At 39.9% G+C, this 27,788-nt stretch overlaps 2 protein-coding genes across 7 annotated transcripts; one reads left to right on the forward strand and one right to left on the reverse strand.

The window, feature by feature from the left end:
• Positions 1-1,008: 1,008 nt before the first annotated feature.
• PTTG1 (PTTG1 regulator of sister chromatid separation, securin) lies at positions 1,009-12,193 on the reverse strand. Of its 6 annotated transcripts, XM_080673385.1 has the most exons (8): positions 12,157-12,193; positions 10,562-10,605; positions 8,362-8,575; positions 7,763-7,863; positions 6,858-7,039; positions 5,370-5,463; positions 1,914-2,072; positions 1,010-1,161 (listed from the first exon to the last, which is right to left on the reverse strand). In XM_080673385.1, exons 4-8 carry the CDS (start codon positions 7,851-7,853, stop codon positions 1,082-1,084), a joined length of 606 nt encoding a protein of 201 aa, XP_080529511.1. In that variant the 5' UTR covers positions 7,854-7,863; positions 8,362-8,575; positions 10,562-10,605; positions 12,157-12,193; the 3' UTR covers positions 1,010-1,081. The 6 variants fall into 6 exon arrangements, with proteins under 6 accessions (XP_080529506.1, XP_080529511.1, XP_080529508.1 ...); XM_080673382.1 differs by lacking the exons at positions 10,562-10,605; positions 12,157-12,193 and adding an exon at positions 7,962-8,136 and having other exon boundaries at positions 6,858-7,042; positions 8,362-8,426; XM_080673384.1 differs by lacking the exons at positions 10,562-10,605; positions 12,157-12,193 and adding an exon at positions 8,036-8,136 and having other exon boundaries at positions 6,858-7,042; positions 8,362-8,403.
• Positions 12,194-12,418: 225 nt separating this feature from the next.
• SLU7 (SLU7 homolog, splicing factor) lies at positions 12,419-27,731 on the forward strand. The gene is made up of 16 exons (XM_080673775.1): positions 12,419-12,517; positions 14,369-14,554; positions 15,209-15,362; positions 15,690-15,770; positions 16,074-16,238; positions 17,361-17,429; positions 19,877-19,924; positions 20,139-20,270; positions 20,525-20,622; positions 20,971-21,038; positions 21,152-21,291; positions 22,127-22,288; positions 23,574-23,678; positions 23,836-23,907; positions 24,022-24,141; positions 25,376-27,731. Exons 2-16 carry the CDS (start codon positions 14,385-14,387, stop codon positions 25,553-25,555), a joined length of 1,764 nt encoding a protein of 587 aa, XP_080529901.1. The 5' UTR covers positions 12,419-12,517; positions 14,369-14,384; the 3' UTR covers positions 25,556-27,731.
• The last annotated feature ends 57 nt before the right edge of the window (positions 27,732-27,788 follow it).

The following is a 27,788-nucleotide window of genomic DNA, read 5'->3' on the forward strand; positions in this document are numbered from 1 at the left end:
GCTCAGTGGATAGCGCGTTGGCCTGCGACTGAAAGGTCCCGGGTTCGATTCCGGTCAAGGGCTTGTACCTTGGTTGCGGGCACATCCTCAGTGGTAGGTGTGCAGGAGGCAGCTGATCGATGTTTCTCTCTCATCGATGTTTCTAGCTCTCTATCCCTCTCCCTTCCTCTTGTGAAATATCAATAAAATATATTTTAAAATAAATAAATAAAAAATAAAAATTCACTTAAGCTAGTAAGGGGTGGTTTGATAAATTTAAGGAGTGCTTATTTGTAGAATAAACAGTACATTAGGCATACACTGTACATAAAAAAGGTTAAAACAGGAAATCCTTTGGGGGTCTGGAACAGATTAATGGGAAAAAATGATTCGGCTTTCAAACAAACTGCTCCTCTAACAGCCTTCCAGAACGAATTAAGTTTTAGAACCAAGGTTCCACTATAGTGCTGAAAGTGATTCATTTAAGGCTAGCAGGGGGTGGTTCAATGAATTTAACAAGTGCTTGTTTATAGACTGAAAAGTACATTCGACATGTTTTGTATATAAGAAAGGTTAAAACAGGGAATCATTTGGGGGTCTAGAATTAATTCAATTCACATTATTTCTAATGGGAAAAAATGATTTGGCTTTCGAACAAATCGTTTCTTGAACAGCCTTCCGGAATGAATTAAGTTCAAAAATGAGGTTCCACTGTAAATAGAACAAGCAATAAAGAATGCCTAGCAATAGATACTTAATGAGTTTGAAGTGGCTCTTCTAATTAAGAAATCTAATAATTGTCACTAGTTAATGGCCACAAAAAGACAATAAAATACACATTAAGGGGCATAAGTTTCAAGGAAAACAGTGACAACTTCTAAAATAAGCTGTCAAAACAAACCAAAGGGTTTTAAGGTAAATTTTCAAATCAGACAAACTTCTATTGTCATATAATAGACTCTTGGCTATGAACACTTCCACAAGTTTTTATACTGTTTTAAGCAAATTACAAATAACAACCGAAATATTAAGAAGAGTCTGTTAAAGAATGCCTTTATTAATACAAACTATTAATACATACAAACTATAAGCACTAAGAAACTTAAATCTCTAAGTCATAGCAAACAGGTGGCAATTCAACATCCAGAGTCGACAGAAGGCTTGAGGGAGACTGGAACGGATCTAGAAAACAGGAATTTCTTAGACAATACCTGCAAACCGCCTTGATTCATTGTCCATCTCAAGATGGACATTAGTTGTCACTTCTAATCATCAACTGTTTTTTCCTGTCCAGTGAACCTCTATGCCCACCCCACCTACACACATACACACTCATTTCCTGGAATGTGGCTGTGGTCCCAGAATTAACCAATATTAGGAAGTGATTCTTAGAAGTTCCTGAAACAATCGTTCTTATTAGAGATCCAAGTAAGAGCCAACAATATCGCTAATATAAATGTATGAAACAATGTAAGTGTCTAAGTTAACACACAGAAAACGTACTGACGGCTTCTGACCGCCAGTTTGAACCAAGACCACAAACCTGGTGCACTGGGAAGGTTTTGCCATTCCATGTTATTGCACAGGTGTCTCGATCCTGTGCGAGCTTCGCAGGCAACTTGGAATTCTCACTCCAAGCAAGTTTATTATACTTCAACTTAGAACCTAAGAAACTTTTTATGCTAAGTTCAACCTGGTTTGGCTATATCTAAGGCGCTCCAGATTCCAGAATGACTTGATTTTACCTGGGCATTTGGAACTAAACAGCAATACCAACTGAGAAGGGTTTTCATTATTCTGAAACCTTACCCTGAAGTTTGAAGGACAGAAATGTCTTGTAGGCTAACCTCCCACATAACTCTATCCCCACGGTAATGCAAGTGTCATGACACAAACTGTCTGCGGCCATTCTAGGAGGGTCCTTGTTCACTTACCGGACTCCCAGGGTAGAGAGGGCGCCTTCAGGGGTGAAGGGGGGCCCAGGTGTAACAGCTTTTCAAGTTTCCTCTCCTCGTCAAGGATCATGAGAGGCACTCCACTCAAGGGGAGCTGTGCGATCTGGTGTTCTTCAGGCAGGTCGAAGCTCTCAAAATCTGCCACAAAGAGAGAGGATTTCGTCAGGACAGAAATTCTCAGCACGGACAGTGGACTCCTGGGAGTCTGAGGCCCTTTCAGCGGGTCCACGAGGTCAAAGCCACTTTTCTAATAACATGGACTGTCACTTGCATTGATGGCACAAAAGCAACAGTGGATAAAAATCACTGTGCCTTAGCATGGACCCAGGCAGGGGCAAGACACTGTATTTAGTAGTCACACTACTCCTCACTACCATTCACCTGCAGCAAAAAGTGCCAGTTCCACACATCTCTTTACCACACGCAGTAAAAAGTATTAATTTTCTTAGCTCTCGATCTTTGAGGACATGTCTTTTTAATATTTTGTAAGATAAAATGAGACGTATGTCAGGAAGCACTCTGCTGCCGACTGAAGTACGATGATGATCTCAAAGAAAAAGGACTTGGGCAAATAGTTGCTTTGCAAGCTAAACTAGAGGCCTTTTTCCGAACACCAGTTAGTCGAAAGAACAAGTGAAAGACAAACTGGTTACTCGGAGTTGGGTGTTGGTTGCACATTTTCTCAGAGGAATGAAAGGAGTCTATCCCTTCGACGAAAACAGTATTTGTTGCCAATGATTAAAATTCACAATTTCAAGGAAAAAACCAGAATTTTGGAAAACTTATCTGTGATCATTAGCTTGACAGCTTCCTCATACTTAAGACTTTTCTGATGCGATGAGTGGTGATATTAATGAACGTGCTTTTAAAATTGCATAATGAAGCTGCCTTTGGATAACCTACATTTTTCAATAAGCCAATATTCCTAGGTGAGAAATGTGCGATGAATGTTAGGATAAAAGATACTTTGAAGTGCAAAACAGACCAATGGATTTTACTGTCAGAGTATAAAATGTTCATTGATATGGTTTCCGGTTTCACATTGCATCTATGTGTTCAGAAACAGCCACCAATTGAATTTTAGGGTAGTACCAAAGAAAACTATCTATACTGATCTGAAAAGACTATTTAAAATGCTTCTCCCTTTCCTAACTATCTGCATGAGGCCAGACTTTCTTCAAATACTGCAACCCAAACAGATGCAACAGATTGAATGCAAACATCAGACAAGAATCTGGCTATCTTATATTAAGCCAAATTAAGCAAATTTTCAAAATATAAAACCATTATATATATATATATATTATGAAACCATGCCAGTCTTCTCAATACTTTTTTTTTTTTTTTTGGTTTGTTTGGAAAAGTTATTTTATTTTTTTCAAGTTATTTATGTTAATATGTTTATTATTTTTTAACCAATAAATAAATATCTTCATTTTAATTTCTGATACAGGAAATATAAACAGAACATACAACCAAAAGTTCTTTGGGGTCTTCACTAATTTTTAAGAGTATAAAAGAGTGATTAAACAAAAAAATTTGAGAACCACAGTGTTAATTATTTAAAACTGGTTTTTCTTGCCCTGGCCAGTGTGGCTCAGTTGGTAGGAACACTGTGCCTTATACCGAAAGGTTGTGGGTTCAATTCCCAGTCAGGGCACATATCCAGGTTGTGGATTCAATCCCAGGTTCGGTGCCTATGGAAAGGCAACCAACCCATGTTTCACTCTCACATCAATGTTTTTCTCTCCCTCTCCCTTCTTGTTTCTCAAAAAAAAAAAAAATTCAATAAAAATTTTTTTTAAATGTCCTTGAAAAAAATAATAAAACTTTTTTCTGTTTTCTAAAAAAGCTAAGAACAAAGAACCATCATTTCGTAAAATGTGAAAAGGTCTCTAAAGCCTAAATACTAGAAATCTGTCTGCTCCTTATGAATCCTGGTAAAACTGGTCAAAAAGGAACTGAGTGATGGTGACTACTTAATTTAAAACCACTGAATTGTAAAGGAAACCTAACAGAAAAAAGATTCAAGAGGATACAAGTGTGCACTATATAAAGGGCTAATTTCCTTTATCCACTAAGATCTCTTTTAAAAAAAAAAGTAGTCACATTATCAAAGGCAAACAAACAAACAGAAGTTAAAATAACTACAAATGGCCAATGATCAAACATGCTTTCACTGAGGCACACCTCCCTCCCCAATTTAAAACAAAAAGATACCCATTGCCTTTCTGATCAGATTAGTGTTAAAACATTTGCAGTTAGAGAACATGGGGAAGCAGGCATCCTCATCCATAGGAGGTGGGTTCAGTTACATACGCTCCTGTTTAAAGGACAACTTGGCATGTCTCTTCCCTGAAACACAGCACACTATAGTCCTCCTTCCTGGCCAATATGCCTAAATCTGCCTTATTTTCCTTGATGAATGAATGGTAATCATTAGCATGGATGCTGTCAGAATGTTATCACACACCCTTCGAGACTCAGCAAGCAATTCTTAAAGTTTACTCACCGGGTAAACTCACAAACTCACAGCAATGTAATTTCCAGAATACTAATTGTGGAATTGTTTTTAATGTAGAAAAGCCAGAAACAATCGGGATGTGTACCAGGAGAATGACTAAATGCCCTTTGAATGAAAGGGCAAAAAATCCAGCTGAGAAAGCCAAAATGCCCTGCTTGATCTGCCCCCACTGCTTTCACCTGTGTCGTCCTTCACTCTGCCTCTCAGTTCCCCAGAACCACTCCACTCCTTCCTTCCATCTCAGGATCTTTGCACACACTATGTCCAAGGCTCTTGCCTTGCCCATCCCCTTCTTCATCCAGCTGTCTCCTTATAGCTTTTGTGAAAGCTTCCCTGCTGTTCCGCTAAAAGACCGTATTTTTTGTTTGATTGATTTTTGGTTTTTGCTTACTCACACTCACAGTAAGATGATTTGTTCAGTGCTAAACTTTCCCTCAGAATCATGGGCTCCCTCAGGGCAGGGCCTGGCATACAGTAGACTCTCCTCAAATGTGAGTAAATTAAAGCTAAACAAGCTAGTTCTATAATAGAAAATATCTCAGATACATGTAGCAGGTTGAAGGAGTAAAAAATTCATGTTTTCACTGGCATTGTTCAATTTGACATAAAGCCCTGTTTCTAACAGCTTGCTAGAGCTGTCCACTGCAGACTTTTTCTAGCCTAGGGGGTAAGCTCTTGAGGACAGCGGAAAATGTTCTCCACATCCTTGCTCCAATTCCCCTTCTGACCTTAGATGGCACCTTACAAATAAATCTACCAACAAGCATATTTGTTCAAAGCAACCCAAATTCAGACGGTCTGGTTATAGTTTTGGGTCGTGTATCATATTGATAGCCATATCAAGTTGCAGCTAATTGGATTCTAAGAAAAACTCTAGGCTAAAGAATTTTTGTAATACCAAAAGATACTACCGAGAGGATTGAAGGGAAAGAATTTTTCTATTTCTGGATAGGTGTCATCTGAGGCAGGAACAGAGCCTTTTGCTTTAACAGTCTTCTCGGTCACCTAAGACAATCCAAGAAAACATGAGTTAGCGAGAGGGCTTCTTCAAGATGTGTGAAGCCTTCACCACATTTTAAATTTTTTCATTTTCATGCTGACCTCTAAGAACCATAATCCTAATGATTATGTTCTCATGATTACACACAAATACAATTCAACAATTCTAGTAGCGTGACTCAATCGTTACGTTTGAAATTTAAGTCAGCCTAAGTCAGTGGTCGGCAAACTGCGGCTCGCGAGCCACTCGCGAGCCACGGTTTGCCGCTCTGTTGACTAATGAGTTTGCCGACCACTGACCTAGACTTTCGATGCCAATAATTACAGGCTGTTGTTGTTCCTTGTGATTAAGCCCCTATCCCAGCGGTCGGCAAACTCATTAGTCAACAGAGCGGCAAACCAACCACTGGCCTAAGTCATCAAGAATTCGGAGCGCAGGTAATTAACTGAAATCACTCAGCCTACCAGAGAAGAGGCCTGAGTCAGCCGGAAAAGAAGCTAATCCTAAAAGCCATTTTTGGCTTTTGGAAGTGTGATTTTCCATGTGTTTCCATCAGTCTTATCTTAATTAGTTGTTTTTTCCTAGTACACATTAAACAAAACAATTATCCAAATAAAATGTTCATCCACACACCCAAGTTATTTTCTCAGCCAAGTTCTCTCAGTCTGGGATGCAATGACCTGCAGCTCTAGCTCATACACAAACACAGGTCAGCATGCTAGCAAATTATCACCTAAGGAGCTGGTGCTTGCTCTGGGAGGTGGGGAGGAAAGCAGCACCTGAGCTATTATTGTAATGTGACCTCTTGCAAAGTATATCCCTCTCAGTACTTACACGTGTAAGTAGATACAGACATTCCTCATTTTATCACTGTTTGCTTTATTGCACTTCATACTGTTTTAGTGGACTTCCAATATGTTGCCTTTTTTTTTTTTTTTTTTTTTTTTTACACAAACTGAAGACCCTCCACCATTAAAACGATGACTCGCTTTATGGTGATACTTGCTTTATTATGATGGCCTTGAACCCAATTATTATTATATTTTAATTCTTTATTATTGAAAGTTTTACATATGTCTCTTTTTTCTCCCATTGACCTCTCCCCATTGCTCCCACCCCTGGAACCCAATCTTTGAGCTCTCTGAGGTATGCCTGTACTACCAACAAATCTGCTTCATATTAGTTAAGAGCAGGTGAGGCAAAAATATTCACCTGCTACTGCAGGCTGATCTCAAGGCAGAGGAAGTCCACCAAAACAGTATGATTCTCTTCTGCCAATCTGTTTGCCAGCCTATATTTAAACTACTCACTGGGGGAAAAAGCCAGAGAGAATGGCTAGTCATTTTAAGAGCCAAAAGTGCTGAAGTGTTTAAACAGTGTCATTATAGACAGCACTTACCGTTTTAGCAGAGAAGGTTGTCTGTTTCTCTTTGACAGGTGCATTAGTCTTGACTGACTTTTCTGTAGCTCTGTTGACAGTTCCCAAAGCCTTTCTGGGAGCCTTACGCAAGGCTGGAGGAGCATCAAACATTTTGCCAACATGTGGTGTTGAAACCTGAGATCTCCCATCTAACGCTTTGACTGCTTTAAAAAAAAAAGTACCATAAGATTATTCAGGCAAGCCCTAGCTGGTTTGGCTCAGTGGCTAGAGCGTCAGCCTGCAGACTAAAGGGTCCCGGGTTCAATTGCAGTCAGTCAAGGGCACATGCCAGGGTTGCGAGCTCGATCCCCAGGAGGGGGCGTGCAGGAAGCAGCTGATCAATGATTCTTTCTCATCATTGATGTTTCCATCTCTCTCTCCCTCTCCCTTCCTCTCTGAAATCAATAAAAATATATTTAAAAAAAAAAAAAGATTCAGGCAATACATATCTGTACAACTAGAAGGCTGTGTATAAACTTGGCCTAATTCTAACCGCAAACTCAACCCCCATTTTTGACAGTGGCATGGCCATTGTCAATCTCATTCCAATACTGAATATGCTTATCATGACAAGCATATTGTAAAAGGAGTACAGGCGGGTAACCCCTGAGATACTGCGGGTTCGGTTGCAAATCAAAGCAATAAAGCAGGTACCGCAATAAGTGAGTCATAAGCCTTTTGCTGGTAGAGGTCTTGCCTTCCATTTGTAAAAAATGCAACATCTGCGAAGTGCAATAAATAAAAGGAGGTATGCCTGTATTCGGCAAACCTGACTCCAGTTGCCTACGGGTACACTTACGCCCTACGCGGTACACTTCTGACTCCCCAGGCTCAGGCCACATTGATCCACAAAACCTGTGTGTGATTGCAGCCTGTCTACTTACCAGGCCGGGACCCCAGCTTCAGCCGGTCCTTAGGAGTCGCACGCGTGCCTAGTTCTCCATTTTCCTTATCCACAAAGATCACAGTAGCCATTCTGAATTAACTAGAGGAGTGAAACACATATTAAACCCTGGGGGTTCGGGCAGACGAGAGAACCTAAGGTGGAGCACCGACCAAACTTCCCACACTGGGCACGTCCACGCAAAAAAGGCAAGAGCTAAGCCGAGGGAGAAGCGCGAGCTTGAGCCAACGGGCACGTAAATCCAGCCTTTAACTCTTGAAGGCCGCGTAAGAGGCTCCAAATTCCAGAAGAGTTGGCGGTTTGGGGCCGGCAGGAACCCTGGTACTCAGAAGAACCGAACCGTCGTGGGTCGCCCTGCAGTCAAGGCCGTCAACCGGGCTGGGCGCTATAGACGACCCCAGCAAGTCCCAGCCCCAACCCCATGCCCCCAGCCCCTGGCCCGGCCCCGCCCCACTCCCTGCCCCGACCCCCTGCCCCGACCCCCGGGGACCCGGTCCCCAACGCGCCTTTTTCTTCACCAGACCACCTTCCCCCCCCACCCCCGGTCCCTGCCCGACCACTCACGACCTCTCCACTCACCCACGTTAGGATCCACAGCCAAAATCTCCCAAGACTCAGCCTTCAGCGGTAGTGCTCGGCCCGGCGTTTGAACCACAACTCAAATTCCTATTGGTTCATCCGCCCAGTAGGCGGGACCGGAGTGGGGTGGAGACTCCCAGGAAGAACCAATGGGAAGAACCTACGTCCCTTAGGCTCCGCCCCGAAAGCTTTTTCCCTAGATTACAGCTTGTTCCTTGGGAAGACAAAATCAAACCTCGTGACACCTTAATAACAGACTTTTAGGTGTGTTTTTTACTAACAGACAGAAGGGGAGTCAATATGGTCACCAATTACAAATAATTATGATGATTATTGTGATATTAAGATACAGAGTTTTGTTTTGTTTTTCCTGAAACACTGAAGGGGCCAAGACGTTTTTAAATGAAAAGATTGTGAGGTTCAAAAGTCAAGGCGAAGTGGCAGCTGAACTATTTTCCTAAAGTCTTCAACTAATCAACTGTTTGTCCAGAGAGTAAATAGACCGGATCAAATTCAAAAAGAAGAGGTATCCTGGAGAAAGGGCATTATAGTTAGTCTTCAGGAAAATAACTGAGGGAAAATGGATACATAACAAACAGTTATATTTCAATTAGAGATATGAAAAAATACATACATAGTCAGGTGGGAAAACAACCCATTAGGGTCTAAAGAACACTAGCAGAGCAGAATTAAAAATTAAGAAAAAATGTAAGTAACAATAGATCAAACAGCAATATTTGAGTCATTCTGTTATGCTTGTGATTAAGAATGGACTGCTTATTCCCTCACTGAAGGCCTTTCCTCAATATTTCAGGCTAGGATGCTGTTTCTAGTATTGCAACAGAAATCTCTGGCTTAGGAACAAAATAATGATCCTAATAAATACATAATTCAGGCTTCCTTTAAAATTCTATAATTTAATAGGGACTATCATAGATATGGTTCTCAATATATGCCAGCTCATCGGCTCTCCTTCCCTGGCATTTCAGGACCAAAATTGACCACGGAATGATTCATTCACTAAACAAATAATTATTGAATGCTGTTTAATACATCAAGAAGAAAGGATTCTACCCCTAGCCAGTTTGGCTCAGTGAATAGAGCCTCGGCCTGCAGACTGAAGGGTCCCGGGTTCGATTCCGGTCAAGGGCACATGCCCAGGTTGTGGGCTCAGTCCCCAGTAGGGGGCATGCAGGAGGCAGCCAATTAATGATTCTCTCTCATCATTGATGTTTCTCTCTCCCTCTCCCTTTCTCTCTGAAATCAATAAAAACATATTTTTTTAAAACCATGCATACTTTTATTAACCCCTTCCCTGTCTGTTTTCTTCTGAATCCCCACCCCTTCCCTTATTTTCTCCCTGCATCACTTTCTACATATCTCAGCTCCATATTATATCAACGACACACGAAAGTGTTGATTTTTGAAACCAAATCCGTACAACACCTACAACCTCCAAGTGGTCATTCTTTCTCCCAAGTTTTTGGTTGCAAGGTTTATTCTGTATTTCCCTAGGGCAGTGGTCTGCGGCTCTCGAGCCACATGCGGCTCTTTGGCCCCTTGAGTGTGGCTCTTCCACAAATTACCACCTGCGGGCGCGCACGTACAGTGCAATTGAAACTTCGTGGCCCATGCGCAGAAGTCGGTTTTCAGCTCTCAAAGGAAATTTCAATCGTTGTACTGTTGATATTTGGCTCTGTTGACTAATGAGTTTGCCCACCACTGCCCTAGGGTAAGTCTTCCCCTTACAACAGGAAGCACTGTCTCCCAAGGTCATTGAGTAACTGAAAATGCCATAACCACCTCCTCTTTGAGAGACCACTGTTTCCTTACTAATGAGCCACAGACCCACTTTGTTATTCCAAACTGTTAGTGGGATATCCAATTGACACCTCCCTCATCTCATAAGGGTACTTACATCCTAATCAACCCCAGTGTAGATTAATCCTGATTAACAAACAGTGACCCTCCAGAACTGTTTCCTTAAACCCTCCTCAGAATCAGTCCTCCAGAGAGGAACCCAAACCTCACAAAAGATTCTTCTTTTTGTCCAGCACATTCTATGATTCCTCTGGGAGATGAGCTCCCTGGCTTGTGCCTGGTGATTTGAACTTAATAGACCTCAACTCTTCCAAGTAAATTCCAGTAAAATGTTTTAAGAAGTTAAAAAACAAGTGTGGGTGCTTCGTAGACTACTCACTTTCAGGCTATTCTCTGACGCTTCCCATTCTGTCATCTATTGCCCTGTAGAATCAAAACATTTACATTCCTAAACTCAAATTCTTAATAAGAAAAAAATAATGACATTGTAATGGGTTATCTTATTTAGGTAAGAATGTTAGCTATTTTCACTTTTACATTTTAAAGGACTATAGATTATTTGGAAAAAATTTTAAAGGTGATCAGAACAGATGGGTAAAAATATTAAAAATTCAACTGAGTAAACTTGAAGGTCTCATTGGCTTTATTAGATGATTCATGGATGGGGCAGCACCCCATCTAACAACTACAAGAACATTGGGGAGGTTTTTATAGGACGAAGGATGGAGCAAGGAGATATTAACAAAAAAGAAAGGGCTTTTTGGAGACCAGGACATCTTTTTTTTTTTTTTTTTAAGGGGGAGGGGGATGCTGGAGGAAGAAGGGGGCAGATTTTTATCAGGAAGATGGACTCTTCTTTCTGTGGGGGTCGTGGATGAAAAGCGCCCTTGTGACAGATAACCTTGCTGGTGCTTGAGAAAGGAAAGAATGTCTAAGCTGCTGCTGGAACTTGATCAGTAACCAAGGGAACACAGAAAATTCCTAACCAAGCCACATATACTTTCCAATAGTATCCATTAAAAAGAGAAATGGCTGTAGAAGGCAGGGACTGTTCTTTCTACATCCTGATAAAAATATTAAAATAATTGCTTCCAGAACCCTTTCCATGGCTCCAGATTCCAGGTGCTTAATGACCCTACCTTATCTGTATATTCTTTCCACCTGATGTAAAGCCATTAATCCTTGACTATATGTAATTAACTAAAACAGCTGCTGTATTTTTCTTTGTTCTCCCCTCTCCCAGCCTATATAAATATCCCTGAACTCTATTCTCAGGCAATGTCCTCAGATGTGCCCAAATAAATCTCTTTTCCTAAATCTGTAAAAGTTCAAGTCTTCTTTTCCTTGATATGCTTGATGAGAAATTCCAGACTGCATGATTAGATTATATTTCTGAGAGAGGTTGAAACTGCAATTAAATCCATTTGGAGGGAGGAGTAGGAGCATGGGGAAAGGAAGATAAGGCTGAAGAACTCCAGAAAATGGGTTGAAAGCTTCCAATTCTTAAATATATCCTCATAGGGGAGACAAACGCCACGTTGAAGAGGGAACAGGGAACCGGGACCTTGAAGGAAGCCGCCATCCTGAGCCTCAGACATGGGTCCAGTCAGACCAGGACTCTGTCTTCAGTGTTTTGTTTTGAATATACTTTATTATTTCAGAGAGGAAGGGAGAGGGAGAGAGAGATAGAAACATCAATGATGAGAATCATTGATTGATTGCCTCCTGCACGCCCCCTACTGGGGATCGAGCCTGCAACCCGGGTATGTGCCCTTGGCTGAAATCGAACCTGGGACCCTTTAGTCCGCAGGCGGACGCTCTATCATTGAGCCAAACCAGCTAGGGCCGTCTTCAGTGATTTTTAAAGTAAAAATGGTAAGATCTTATGTCAGATTTTAAAGACATCTTTTTTTCTAACGGCGAAATGATATGCTGGATATATTGAGTTGTAAAATACTGCAAAAGTAATCTTACCTGTTTCTATTGTCTTAATATGGCTACTGGAATGTTTAAAATGACATCTAGGGCTGGCATATTTCTTTCGGACGATGTTGCATTGCAGGGTTTTAAGCTTGGATGGTGGGACGTGATATGAACAAATTAGGGTTTTGAAAAAATATCACTACAGTGTGGACTACTGACTCGAGGGAGTGGGAAGAGTGGCAAAATTCGAGTCTCGCGAGACCAACGCCTCGGGAATCTGAGACCCAAAGAGTTGTTACTGCGCATGTGTCCCGCGGTGGCTTCTGGGAAATACTGAGAACCGGAAGTAAACATTGATGTATTGGCTTTGTTTTCTGTCCAGTGGTTTGGGGGTCCGCTGCGATAGGACTTGGTGAGGAATTATTTTGAGAACTTGGGCGGGGAGGGTGAGGAGGCGAGCGGAAGGGGGAGCAGGAGCGGGGACGGTGCGGGGGAGTGGGACGGTGCGGGGGAGTGGGACGGGCGGGCGCGGGGATGGTAGCGGGTAATGGGGTGGGAGGGCGCGGAGACGGGTACAAGAAGAGGAAGGTGAAGCTAGGAGAACATCGGAAAATGGGCCGGAAACTTCTAATTCTTAAGATATATCCTCAAGGGGCTGATGAATATCAGGTTGAAGAGGGAACAGGGAACGCGGGCCAAAAATGAAGCCTTAGACGTGGTTCTGTGCCCAGTCAGACCAGGACTGTGTCTTTAGTGGTTTTTAAAATAAAAATGTCATTGGAGCTGCACTGCCCAGTATAATAGTCACTAGCTGCTTGTGGCTCTTAAGCACTAGAAATGTGGCTAGTCTAAATGTAACATCCATATCAGATTTTAAAGACAGTTTATTTTTTTCTTATACTGAAATGATATACTGGCTATATGGGGTTAAATAAAATATTGCAAAAGTAATTTTACCCGTTTCCTTCTATTGTCTTAATGTGGCTACTGGAATATTTAAAATGACATGTAGTAGGAAAAAGTAGTAACACTCTGGTGGTAGCATTGACAATTAGATGAATATGAATGATATGTGGAAGGTGAAAAAAATTTTAATGATGAAATAAGTATGGGGATTAGCTGGAACAAGTAAAGGGATGAGTGGTGGTGTTTTTTATTAAGAGAGGAAACTGGAAGGAGACTAGCTTTCATAGAGAAGATCATGAATTTGAATTAAGATGTGTTGAGTTTATGCGTCTCTAAGACCTCTACGTGGAGATGCTGTGAAGTAAGCAATTGGAATATATGTATCTGAAGCTCAGATAAAAGGTCTAGAGTAGAGAAATAAATTGGAACCAACGGTGGAATGTAGCCACTAAAGCCTTGGAAATAGATGAGCTTGTCCACTAGTGGAGTTCACCATGATGAAAGAGGCTCTAGGACTTGCAGAATCCAAAATTAAATAACTAGGCAGGAATGGATAACCCTGCAAAGGAGCCAGGAGAAGCAGCAAGAGGGGTCCAAGAAAAACCAAAAGAGTATAGTGTGCCATGAGCCAAGGAATAAGAATATATCAAAGAGGGAACAGAACTGAAAAGAATGTCCACTGGTAACTTCTCTTCAGAGTGGTAAGGGTTGGAAGCTAAATTAGAGTGGTTGAGGAGGGAAGAGATGATGAAACAGGTAATATAGATAACTTTTTTAAATATATATTTTTATTGATTTCAGAGAGGAATGGAGCAGGAGAGAGAGAGAAACATCAGTGATGAGAGAGTCATTGATTGGCTGCCTCCCACAGGCCCCACACTGGGGATGGAGCCCGAAACCCAGGAACATGCCCTGGGCTGAAATTGAACCATGACCTCCTGGTTCATAGGTCGACACTCAACCACTGAGCCATGCCAGCCGGGTTAGATAACTCTTAAGATATTCAGTCTTTAAGGGTAACAAAGATCAGACTGTGTTTAAGAGTTTGTGTGGTAGAAAAGTTTAACATTTACGTAGAGAGGAATTTAGGAATGTATATGAGAGAGTCTTAGGAAATTTTAAATCTGTGTGTATGTCTCTCCATTTGTAAATTAGAATTGAGGGAGTAACTACAACAGTAGAGACTTTTATTTAGGGGAAAGAAAACCTGCCCTTACAAATACTATGAAAGAATAAGAATATATGAAACATTATTTATAACTCACAGTATGTGTTATTAAGATGTACTTTTGATAGTTTCGCTGATGAACTCCTGAAGGCCTAGTTTATACTAATATATATTTCTTCCCTTTCAAAGAGGAGGCCAGATAACAATGGCGGCTGCTGCTGTGGACACAGTTAATGCTGCCCCCGTGGCAGGGTCCAAAGAAATGAGTTTGGAGGAACCAAAGAAGATGACCAGAGAGGACTGGAGAAAGAAGAAAGAGCTGGAAGAACAGCGAAAACTGGGTAATGCTCCTGCAGAAGTTGATGAAGAAGGAAAGTAAGTAATTTTTTGTGTGATCTTTTCATTCACAATTCAAATTCATGTCTAATTATCAATTCCTCATCCTTGGGCAGGAAGCTATCTTTACCATTTACGTCATGTTTGTTTTATTTATTTTTATCAAACTCATATGTGTAAGGTTTAGTAATCAAGTAATATTGAAGGACTTATAATGAATGGCTATAGTCCCTTTCAACCCTTCCCACTCCCTGGTCCACTATACAAAAGTGACTAATTATAAATCTTCGTATTTTTGAGTTTTTCTGGCTGGTACCTACACATGTCTAATATACCTAACCCATTATTTTAATCAACTCTAAGGTATTACTAGTTTACCTCTTTCTCTGATACAAAATTTATCTCACTTAAAATACATCTCTCTTCTTCCTTCAGTTATATCACTGTTCTTAATTTCCTTGTGGGAAACTTTTCATTCAAATTTAAATTATTTTTTATTTTCTTTTAATTAATTAAATTATATTATAGAAATATCAAGTGTATCCTTTCCCTACCCCACCCCACCCCACCCTCACCCCCACTGCAATATCTCTAGTCTTAGATTCTGTATAGGGTACCTTTAGTAATTTGTAATATCAATTATTTTCACACTTTGTTCTTTTTTTAAAAAAAAAACCTTTTATTTTATTACAGAGACATCAACCCTCATATTCCTCAGTATATTTCTTCAGTGCCATGGTATATTGATCCATCAAAAAGACCTACTTTAAAGCACCAGAGACCACAACCAGAAAAACAGAAGCAGTTCAGCTCATCTGGAGAATGGTATAAGAGGGGTGTAAAAGAGGTATGTAGGCAACCTGTATATATCCCTGTAGAAATGGAGATTAAGAACTTAATATACAATCCTGTATAAAATAGAAATAGATTATATAACCTTCCATCTGGTATTAAAATTCACACATATGACATTAGCGTCTGTATTTTATTTTATAAATTTTATTTTGCTGAAGTCCTTAAACTTTCTCATTTATAAAAGTGTAGGAGACTCTAACTGGTTATCCCCCTAATAAATAAATCATTTCACTAGACAGTATAATGAAAGCCAGTGTTATTTCTAACTTATTCAAATAAATGAAACATTTCCTTTGTTTTTCTTTACATTCATTTATAGAATTCCATAACTACTAAGTACCGCAAAGGAGCGTGTGAAAATTGTGGGGCCATGACACACAAAAAGAAAGACTGCTTTGAGGTAAATTCACCTTTCAAAATTTTGGAAACTGTTGTCAGTGTCTTTCTTTCTTGATTCCTTATCAGAGAGCTTCATTCTATTTTTCTGAAATTATCTAAGCTTAGCTACCAGTTAAATAAAAATTAATTTGAGTGACATAGTTCAACATTATCAAGTTTTTCTGCTGGAAGACTTAACTGGTAATTTAAGAAACAGACCATAAAGTTCCATGGTATGTTCATACCTGCTCTATAAAGATTATAGGAAATTTTCCTCTGGGCTACAGGTACGTAGGGAAAGATGTAATCTTATTCTGTTTTCCAGAGACCTAGGCGAGTTGGAGCAAAATTTACAGGAACTAACATAGCTCCAGACGAACATGTCCAGCCTCAGCTAATGTTTGACTATGATGGGAAGAGGGATCGGTGGAATGGCTACAATCCAGAAGAACACATGAAAATTGTAGAAGAATATGCCAAAGTTGATCTGGTGAGCAAAATTCCCTATTTTCCTAGTATCCTTAAAGAATGAACATTTTACTCTACCACTAATTTAGCTACTCTATTTTTCAAGCCTTCAAGCAGTTTAAAAATGGAGGCATTTTTATGTAAGTGTAATTGAATAGTGAACATAAACAGTGTACTGGCCCCATTTAGTAGCAATTTCTATTTATTTGATTCTTGTGTTGTCCTTTACTCCCTGACTTAGGTTTTAAAAAAATACTGGAAACGTGAGAACAGATTAGTGTCCAAGCTTCTGGCTTTTTGAGGTTATAAAATTGGTTCCCGGACTGTATCTTGCCCAAGGCCTATTTTACAATTGTCTCAGAGCATTTAGAGGGTGGTAGAATGGGAACTAAGATAACCTGTTTCAGAAAATTGAATTTTTCTTTAACTAAACTTTCATTTTCTTCTGTTATGTTTTCACCTACTCATCCTCATTCTTTAAAATCCATAGTCACACTGCCTTTTTATTTTTCTAAGGGGGCATTAACATTTGAGAATCATGGGATTTCACATAATCTGAATTTAATCTTTTCTTGAACAGTGAAATATATGGAAATACTGGGCCTACCTGACAAGAGTCAGTCATCTGGAGTCAGGTGGCAGCTGCCCCTTTTGCATAGGGCTTGCTCGCAGTTTACCACAGGTGCTGTCTGGCTCAGTTTCCATTCATGCCTGCTTCAAACAGGAGTTTGTAACTCCTATTCCTTAGAGGACCATAAGTCTAGCAGGGGTCCTCAAACTACGACCTGCGGACCACATGCGGCCTGCCGAGGACATTTATCCGGCCCGCCAGGTGCCGCTGCCTGTCCTGCTTAGCAGCCGACTCATCCCGGGCCCACAGTGCGCATAGGAATTTGTTCATAGTTTTTTTTTTAAACTATAGTCCAGCCCTCCAACCGTCTGAGGGACAGTGAACTGGCCCCCTGTTTAAAAAGTTTGAGGACGCCTGGCTAGAGCTCCGGGAAGTCTCAAGGATGACCTTGTCCACTGAGCTTTTCTGAAAACAATAAACTTCCTCCCTTTAAATATATTACAAAAATTAAATGTTCATTTGAATGTTGTAAGTAAATTGCAAATGTTTTGTTTGTTTTCTTTTTTTGGTCAGGCAAAACGAACACTGAAAGCCCAGAAACTCCAAGAAGAATTGGCCTCAGGAAAGTTAGTGGAACAGGCTGTAAGTAATAAAAACGATCAATAAAATTTCAGAGCTTAGTAACGAAGAAAATTGAAATAAATATTTAATTTAGTCCTGGCCGGTGTTTCTCAGTGGTTAGAGTGTCCGCACTCACACCAAAGGGTTTCAGGTTCGATTCCTACTCAAGGGCATGTACCTAGGTTGTAGGTTTGATCCCCAGGCCCACCCCCCAATCAGGGCTGTTGCAGGAGGACACCAATTGATGTGTGCCTCTTATATTGATGTGTCTCTCTGCCTCCCTACTTCCCTCCCTCTCTCTAGACATATCCTCTTGTGAGGATTAAAAAGAAATTATATTTAATACTGCAAATCACATTCTTGTATATAACTCTTTATGTAATTGACATATTATTTATTTATGATAAATTCCTAAAAGTGTAATTGTTGATGCAGTGAATATGTTTATTTAAAATTTTGATGATCTATCACTTAGCTTCCATTCAGAAAGGCTATATGATATATATATATTACACACACACACACACACACACACATATTCTAGAGGCCTGGTGCACAAATTCGTGCATGGGTGGGATCCAGCCGGCCTTGGGGGGGGCGCGGGTAGGAGGGAGAGGGAACGCGGGAGGTTGGCCAGCTGGCCCTGCCCCCTGGTCGAACTCCCAGTCAAACTCCGGTTGAGGGGACAATTTGCATATTAGCCTTTAATTATATACTAGAGACCCAATGCACGAAATTCGTGCAAGAGTAGGCCTTCCTTCCCCCTGGCTGCCGGCACCAGCTTCCCTCTGGCACCCGGGACCCGGGCTTCCTTGCGGCTGCTGGCAGGCGCCCAGGACCCAGGATTCCCTCCAGCTGCTGGCAGGCACCTGGGACCCAGGCTTCCCTTGCAGCCCCAGACGTCCGGTCTAATTAGCATATTACGCTTTTATTATTATAGAGGATTTCTTTTTTTTTTTTACTCTTTTTTTTTTATTGATTGATTGGTTTTAGAAAGAGAGAAAAGAGAGAAACATCAATTTGTTGTTTTACTTATTTATGCATTTATTTTTTTTTTAATATATTTTATTGATTTTTCACAGAGAGGAAGGGAGAGGGATAGAGAGTTAGAAACATCGATGAGAGAGAAACATCGATCAGCTGCCTCCTGCACACCTCCACTGGGGATGTGCCTGCAACCAAGGTACATGCCCTTGACCAGAATCAAACCTGGGACTCTTGAGTCTGCAGGATGATGCTCTATCCACTGAGCCAAACCAGTCAGGGCTATTTATGCATTTATTGGTTGATTCTTGTATGTGTCCCGACTGGGGATCTAATCCACAACCTTGGCTTATCGGGACAATGCTCTAACCAACTGAGCTACCCAGCTGGGGCCCACATACACTTCTATGCTCCCCTACTAATGCTATAAGGTATTCTTTTTACCTTTGAATTCTTTTAAATGAACATGATGAAATACTGACTACTTTGCTATAGGTGTTCTGTGGAGTTAGAGAAAATCCTGAACAATTGTTAATAAAGAAAGTGTGTCTCTATAACAAAGATTTCATACTCTCCTTAAATCACAATATGGTGTTACTTTAGTAGATTTCTTCATGGCCTGAATTTTATAGAGGCTCTTTGGGCTCTAAAGATACTTATAACATGATCCTAGTAACATTTTCTTTTTGGACTTGGTAGAACTAGTGAGGTATAATGAAAATGGTATGTCTAAGATTAACACATATAAAATGAATATTTATTGGGTACGTTGTTCATTTTTTTTTTAATATATTGATTTTTTACAGAGAGGAAGGGAGAGGGATAGAGAATTAGAAACATCGGTGAGAGAGAAACATCGATCAGCTGCCTCCTGCACACCTCCCACTGGGGATGTGCCCGCAACCAAGGTACATGCCCTTGACCAGAATCGAACCTGGGACCCTTCAGTCCACAGGCCGATGCTCTGTCCACTGAGCCAAACCGGTTAGGGCTACATTGTTCATTTTAATCTTTCTATTTCCGTTGTGTGATTAAAATTTTACTATAGGCCCGATGCACAAAATTTGTGCAAGGGCCTCGGCCCTGCCCGCCGCCACCACCACGACCCCCACTAGTCCCTCTGCTGCGGCCTCTGCCCGCTGCGGCTGAGGTCCTCTGCCATGGCCCCTGCCCACCCCCACCCGCCACTGCTGCCTCTGCCTGGGCCCCCGCCCACTGCAGCTTTGTCTGGAAGGAAGGACGTCTGGTCTAATTAGCATATTACACTTTTATTATAGATATCAATAAAAATTCTCTAGAAATGTTCTGGCTTCTAATAAGATAAACTATTCACAGGGACATACCTGTATTAAGAATTTATGTGCTCATTATAAGTGAGAAATATGAGAATTTGTTCAGTTAGATTTGTTATCTTTCTAAAGTGTTAAATAATCAATAGGTCTAGTAGAATAAAATACTTTTTTTTTCCTTCTTTCATAATGCAGAATTCTCCAAAACACCAGTGGGGAGAAGAGGAACCAAATTCTCAAATGGTAATGGATATTTGCCCTATCTGGGTATACGTTAAATGTTTCCATTTCTGGTGGCTAATATAACAATACCATTATTACTAATTATATTAACACAGAATTAATAATAGCCTTAAAGAACACAAGTGAATAAGGGTATGGTTAAAGGGAAATGAAAGGAAAACAACTAAATGCTATTCTTTTTTTCTTACTATTTTTTTTCCTCTCCCTCTTTCAGGAAAAAGATCATAATAGTGAGGATGAGGATGAAGATAAATATGCAGATGATATTGACATGCCTGGACAGAACTTTGACTCTAAGAGACGGATTACTGTTCGGAATCTCAGGATTCGAGAAGATATTGCAAAAGTAAGCCTGGCCAACTTAATGTACACATTCAACAAATATTTGTCCTCCCAGCCTATGTTTTACCTAAGTGTCTCATATCTGGGCAGTATATGGGTAATATGGTCAGTCATTCCAAAATTAGGTATCATTCTGGTTTTTTCTCTTCATCTGTGCCCCAGAATGCTTTCACATGTATAATTGATTGTGATCAACTACAGAAAATGTTAGTTTTGGGAATAAACATTAATGCAGCCTTCAAACTTTTTTTATTCTAGTATTTGCGAAATTTAGATCCAAATTCTGCTTACTATGATCCCAAAACCAGAGCGATGAGAGAAAATCCCTATGCCAATGCAGGAAAGAATCCAGATGAGTAAGTATTGAGTTAAATGTACAGATTACGGGGGAGGGGGGGGCCGGTGATATTAACCTGAGAATATATACGTAGCCCATGGACACAGACAGTAGTGTGATAAAGGCTTGGGAGGGGCGGGTACAGGGAGGAGGGGGTCAATGGGGAAAAAACAACAAAACAAAGGGGACATTTGTAATACTTTCAAAAATAAATTTCTAAAAACCACTCAAAACACCCAAAAAAAGCACAGATATCAAGATAATACTGAATCTGAATTAAAATGAACATTATCTGTGATTAGATCAGAAAAGAGTTAACTTTCCTTAAATCAATATCTGAAACAATTTTTTTTTCCAATTTTTACAGAGTGAGCTATGCGGGAGACAACTTTGTTAGATACACAGGTGATACCATTTCAATGGCTCAGACACAGTGTAAGTATTTGCTCCTTTGTCAAGGCATTTTATATCAGCCCATAAGAAATTTGGGGGCATTTTAAAAACACTATATAGCTGACAACTTATTAAGATGTTTTTAATTTCCCTAGTGTTTGCATGGGAAGCCTATGACAAGGGATCTGAAGTGCATCTGCAGGCCGATCCTACCAAACTAGAGCTCTTGTATAAGTCCTTCAAGGTCAAAAAAGAAGACTTCAAAGAACAACAGAAAGAAAGCATCCTGGAAAAGGTAATTTTGACCAAAATGTTAAAGTTTCTTAAAGATAAATGACCAGTAAATAAGCACTTGATCTACATTTGAAATACAATCCAAAGAGAGTCCCTTTTAATCCATCAGAAATAATACTGTCTTTCCATTGACTTAATCATTTGGCAAATAGTTTCAGTATAGCTGTGTCCCTGAGTTTTGGTAGCAAAACAAACCACCCCAAGACTTAGTAACTTAAAAATGCACATTTCTTTTTGGTTCATGAATCTATGTATCAGCTGGATCTCCTGGTCTGGGCCTGCTCACGTGAGGCTGGATGGTCTAAGATGGCCTGACTCTGATCTCCAGCAGTTAGCAGGCAGGTTGTCCTAAGGGGCTCATCTCTGCCCCACCTGGGCTCTCCTCTAGAAGGCTAGTCCAGCTTCTTTCCATGGCATTCTCTGGATACCAGAGACTAGTAACAAAAAAAGGTATGCCCCAGTGCATGAGTGATTTCCAGGCCTTTGCATGCATCACTTTTGTCAGTTTCCCATAGGTCACAACAAGTAATGTGGCCAAGGCCAGTTTCAAGAAATGGAAAAACAGACTGTCTCTTCAGGGAAGGAGCAGCAAAGTCATGTGGCAAATGGGCATGTGTACAGGATAACAGGAATGTATAGCCACATTCAAATAGCAACTGAGACATTTTGTATTTGCCTATGAAAATTTGGTAGCCTTTTTTTTCACTGTATTTTGTATAACAGGGCCTATAAAGAATGCTTCTTTAATCTTTCTGATTGGAAATAAACCCGTCAGTAGAGAGTTGAATGCAAATCTTTATTGTAAACTGTATTTAACAATGTTCAATTTTTTTTAGTATGGTGGCCAAGAACATTTAGATGCTCCTCCAGCTGAATTGCTTTTAGCTCAGACAGAAGACTATGTGGAGTACTCAAGACATGGGACAGTCATTAAAGGACAGGAGCGGGCTGTCGCCTGCTCCAAATATGAGGAGGATGTGAAGATCCACAATCACACGGTATGTGTTAAGCCAGAACCATTTTGTGTCCTTGTTAGCCTTATGCTCTGGATTGTATTTTTATATTATGACTTCATTATTGAATCATTGCTGTGCTTTTCTTATTTTTTACATTTTAAGTTTATGAATTTTTTCCCAAAAAAATAGAAAAACTGTAAAAGAATACTCTTATATTCACCCATATACCCATCCCCTAGAATCAGAATTTTTTTCCATGTTGCCATATACATGCTTCGTCTAGGTGTGTATGCATGCACACATACTAAAATGTGTGTGTGTGTGTATTTTTTTTACTGAAACATTTGGTAATTACAGATACCATGACAGTTCACCCATAAACACAATATTATGTAGCTCTTAAAATTAAGGATATTCTTTTTTGTAGCTACATAACCAATTCAGAAAATTGACATTAGCTCCTTAATATCATCTAAACTCTTGGCCTTACTCACATTTTTAAAAATATATTCCAAAATGCCTTTAAATAGCTCTTTGGAGTTTGGTTTTGTTTTAGTCAGAATCCAATCAAAATTTATTTTGGTTGTTATGTCTCTTTTTTTCAGTGTATCTTTCCTTTTTCGTAACAGTGATTCTTTAACATATCAGGCCAGTTATCTTGTAAACTGTCTCATATTCAGTACTTGACTGGTTTCTAGTGATATTATAACTTTTCCTCTATTTCCTGTATTTCCTATAAATAGGAATTCAGACTTAAAGGCTTAATTAGATATGTTAAATATTTTGACAAGGACACTTCATAGGTGATTCAGAATTCTTCATATTACATCACTTCATAAAGCATATAAGATCACTTGCTGTACTCTTGGAAACACCCAAGCTACAGTTGGCTCTCTAAGTTAGGGGTTAAACGTTTAACTGCCTGTAGGAGCCAGGCTGGTAAACATACATAAGTGAAGTGAGCCAGGCACATTGTACAAAGTAGAGAGCACAAACCCTATCTAATAGGAGCATTCACTGTTCAGCAACATCCAATTCTTTCCAAGCAAGAATGTGGGTCCAGAATTTCCTTCTCAAATTTTCAGGAGAAGTCATATGTCCAAAATTTTTAATACGTTTTAAGAATAGGATATAAGAGCACTGTACTGTAATGCCTGCTTCTCATACTTGCGGTCCGGCCAGCCTTTGCTTGTTAGCTAGCCCTGGAATCCATATAATTTTCCTTCCAAATTACCTTTAAAGGGACTGTATTTTATACTTCTATCAACAGTATGTGAGAGTCCCTAGTCCAGGTTCCATTTTAAGTAGCCTATCTCTCTCTTTGCAGCATATCTGGGGATCTTACTGGAAAGAAGGCCGATGGGGATACAGATGCTGTCACTCTTTTGTCAAGTATTCCTATTGCACTGGAGAAGCTGGGAAGGAGATTGTTGTAAGTAATTGTCCTCTAGTTCTTACAATTGTAAACCAACCAAATCTCCTAAGTCAAATCTTTGTGAAACATATATCCTCATGCTTCAAATTTCAACTTTTTCTTACATGATTCATAACTATGATACTCAAGTCCAACTGCATGTATTTTCCCACAGAATTCAGAGGAATGTATTGTAAATGATATAACTGGAGAAGAATCCATGAAAAAACCTCAAACCCTCATGGAGGTAAGTCTATCATCATTTGTCCTGAGTTTTTAAATCCCTGAGGGAGGACTTTAAAACTTGCACTAGAGCTTTGTTTTTGCATTGAAAACACTATCTTTTAATCCTCCCTGTCAGATACATCAGGAAAAACTAAAAGAGGATAAAAAGAAGAAAAAGAAGAAGAAGAAGAAGAAGCATCGAAAGAGCAGCTCAGATAGTGATGATGAAGAAAAGAAACAGGAAAAGCTGAGAAAGGTACTTTGTGAAGTCTAAATAGTAAAAGTGACACCAGTATTCCATTAAAGATGAAGAAATGAGCTCCTCTTCTGGGTGATTTGCTCACGTCACCTTGTATCAGGTCTAGAACATGAAGGAAGATTTTGTGTGTCTCTGTATTGCCTGCTTCTTGGAATATTCGACAAATATCACTAAAGCACAGGAAAAAAAAATGTGCCTTGTAATTTTAGAGTTATTAACATGTTTCCCAGAAAGAATTGCCTTCTAGCTCTATAACCTGTAAGTTTCATCAACTCCTTGGGAAAAGTCAGAGTTGCATTCTTCACCAGAAGCATCATTTGTGGGCTTCTTTCAGTAAAATGAACATCATTCAATTTTGGCTATTAAGTAAAAATTATTTTTTTTTAATTAACCTTTTATTTTACTAAAGCAATTTTAGATCCAAGTAAATTGAGCGGAAGGTATAGCTGTTTCCTATAATATCACATTTATAGCCTCCCATATTATCAACATCCCACACCAGAGTAGTACATTTTTAAAATTGATGAAACTATATTAATGCATCATAATCACCCAACATCTATGTAGTTCACCTTAGGGTTCACTCTTTTTTATTGAATTCATTGAGGTGACGTCGGTTAATAACGTTATATAGGTTTCAAGTGTACTATACTATAATACATTATCTGTATATTGTATTGTGTTTTTTGTTTTTTTTTTTAAATGTTTTATTGATTTTTTACAGAGAGGAAGGGAGAGGGACAGAGAGTTAGAAACATCGATGAGAGAGTAACATCGATCAGCTGCCTCCTGCAACACCCCCTGCTGGGGATGTGCCCACAACCAAGGTACATGCCCTTGACCGGAATCGAACCTGGGACCCTTGAGTCCGCAGGCTGACGCTCTATCCACTGAGCCAAACCGGTTAGGGCTGTATTGTGTTTTTACCACCCCAAGTCAAGTCTCCTTCCATCACCACTCCCCCCTCCCCCCGCCCCCATCATCTTAAGTAAAAATTCTTTAAGATTGAAAATACTGTAGAATGGTTGGGGCCTGTGAAAATAATCATAGGAGCCAAATAGTGATTAGTTGCAGCTTGATAGAGGAAGGGCTGACTCCCAAGCTCTTGCAGGTAATCCAGGTTTTTGATGTAGCAGTTCATACTCAGTGGAGTCTTTGGGTTTTCTGCCACTTTGGAACAAAAGAGAACTGATGCAGAGCCATGGCACTCATGTTTTCCCTCTCCCTGCAGGCACTGAATGCAGAGGAGGCCCGCCTTCTTCATGTCAAGGAGCTCATGCAGGTTGATGAGAGGAAGCGGCCTTACAATATCCTATATGAAACTCGGGAACCCACTGAGGAGGAAATGGAGGCCTATAGAATGAAGCGACAGAGGCCGGATGACCCCATGGCCTCTTTCCTTGGACAGTAGTAACTAGTTGCAGATGGACATTCATGGTACACACAGCTGATATATTCTTTTCAGCTTCTTGCCAATGATTGTAGATGGAAAAGTCAGTGTCTGCTCATCTTGCTGCCTGCCTTTAATAAAGCTTCCAGAAGTCTAATAGTAAATTCATTCCTTTCCATGCTGAAGGAATAGAAGAAAAATAAAGAGTACGTACATTAAGAGCAGATTAAGATTTTTATGTCCAATTTTATATTAGTGATATGGAAAGAGGCCCTGGCTGGCTTGCTCAATTGCTTGGCATTTGAACGGTAGATTAATTACTTTTTCTCAAAACTGGGGCTTTATTTTTTTTTTTAATTAGTAACTGTAATTGTTATTTTATAGTCATTTGTTTTTTGCCTTCTAATGTTTTCCTGGTTTGTAATTTTTTTAAAAAAATTCTACCTGAAAGGAAATTTGTAGAACATGTGAATAACTTTATCCTCTTTGGTAATAATTCTGTTTTTCACTCATTTTTAAAATTTTGATTTTTTAAATATTTTCTTGTGTCTTACACCCAGAACTAAACATGTTAGCCTTTGAATGGAAAAATAGTTGTTTTGTCATTCTTGAGTCAGAGTTGACCAATCATTGATAGGGCTCTTACCATTCTATATAATAAAAGCGTATGCAAATCAGCCAAACAGTGGAATGACCGGTCGCTATGACGCGCACTGACCCACACTCAATGCAAGAGCTGCTCCCTGGTGGTCAGTACACTCCCACAGGGGGAGTGCCGCTCAGCCAGAAGCCGGGTTCACGGCTGGCGAGTGCAGTGGTGGTGACGGGAGCCTCTCCAGCTTCCGCTGCAGACAGGCTGTAAGGCGTGAGGGGTCCCAGACTGAGAGGGATGTCTGACTGCCAGCTTAAGCCCGATCAGATAGACATCCCCCGAGGGGTCCTGGACTGCGAGAGGGCGCAGGACAGGCTGAGGAATACCCCTCATTCCCCCCCAGTGCGCAAATCTTGTGCACCGGGCCTCTACTTTTGGATATAAGTGTTTAGACACTGAAATCCTTTATCATAGAGGATATTGTTTGTGATACTATTTTTTTGTTTTAATTGTGATTGCTTTTATGTAACAATCATGAATACTAAATTTGATTTGATTTTTTTTTAATATATTTTATTGATTTTTTTTACAGAGAGGAAAGGAGAGGGATAGGGAGTTAGAAACATCGATCAGCTGCTTCCTGCACACCCCCTACTGGGGATGTGCCCGCAACCAAGGTACATGCCCTTGCTGAAATCGAACCTGGGACCTTTCAGTCTGCAGGCCGACGCTCTATCCACTGAGCCACACCGGTTAGGGCACTAAATTTGATTTTAAACAATTATAGAATTTCCTTGTACCTAATCTTTGTAGCCAGCAGGTGTCACTTTGTAAAATTTGCAAAAGCAAAACCTAAAGTTGACAGTTTCTTCAAAGAATTATAAGAATAGCTTATAGGGCTACTCGCAGCCACGAATGCCATGATCCTCAAGCCTCTTCTAAGAACATTGTGAAAATACTCAGAGGGAGAACAGGGTCTGTGAAAAAAAACTAGTTAAAACCTTTGACATGAGAATATTGACTTTTAACAGCTCATTGGATTTTCTGAGCTACCAAAATTCGTACTGCATTAAGTTAGCATCTTAGAAATAATTCTGGTGGGAGAGTAACTGAGTTGTCAAGTACTATGGATATCTGCATGGTATCTAGATTCAGGCTGGTATGAAATTAAAATAGCAATGCAAATAGATCTAATTCTTAACCACTTTAAGAATGTCAAAAGTTTATGTTTTCATATTCCTACTTTAATGTAGCATAGTTCAGCATAAATCTGAGATTGGTGTTTATTTTTTATCTTATTTATCTTCTGTTAATAAAGATTTATAATTGAGAATACTTAACTATGAATGGTTTGTAGCATTATTTCAAATATTTGGTAGAAAAGTGGTTGCTGATAGGGCTCCAAGGAAGCCTGTGTTAGCTTATGTGAGTTTGAATCAAATTTTAAGGGTTCTTTCACTCAAAAAAATGTGTCACCTATCCTTTCTGGGCCTCTGTTCCCTCTTCTCTGAAGCCTAATTTACTCTGATTTTAGGAAGAATTCTGTAATATCTGAAATCATGTCTTATTTCTGTTTCAATTTGGAAAAAAAGGTAATACCCAAAATATTACTCAAGAGAATGTGTTTTGATTTTATCAAAAACTAGAGGCCTGGTGCACGAA

The sequence above is a fragment of the Plecotus auritus genome, assembly GCF_963455305.1.
Source record: "Plecotus auritus genome assembly, chromosome: 6".
Classification (NCBI taxonomy): Eukaryota; Metazoa; Chordata; class Mammalia; order Chiroptera; family Vespertilionidae; genus Plecotus; species Plecotus auritus.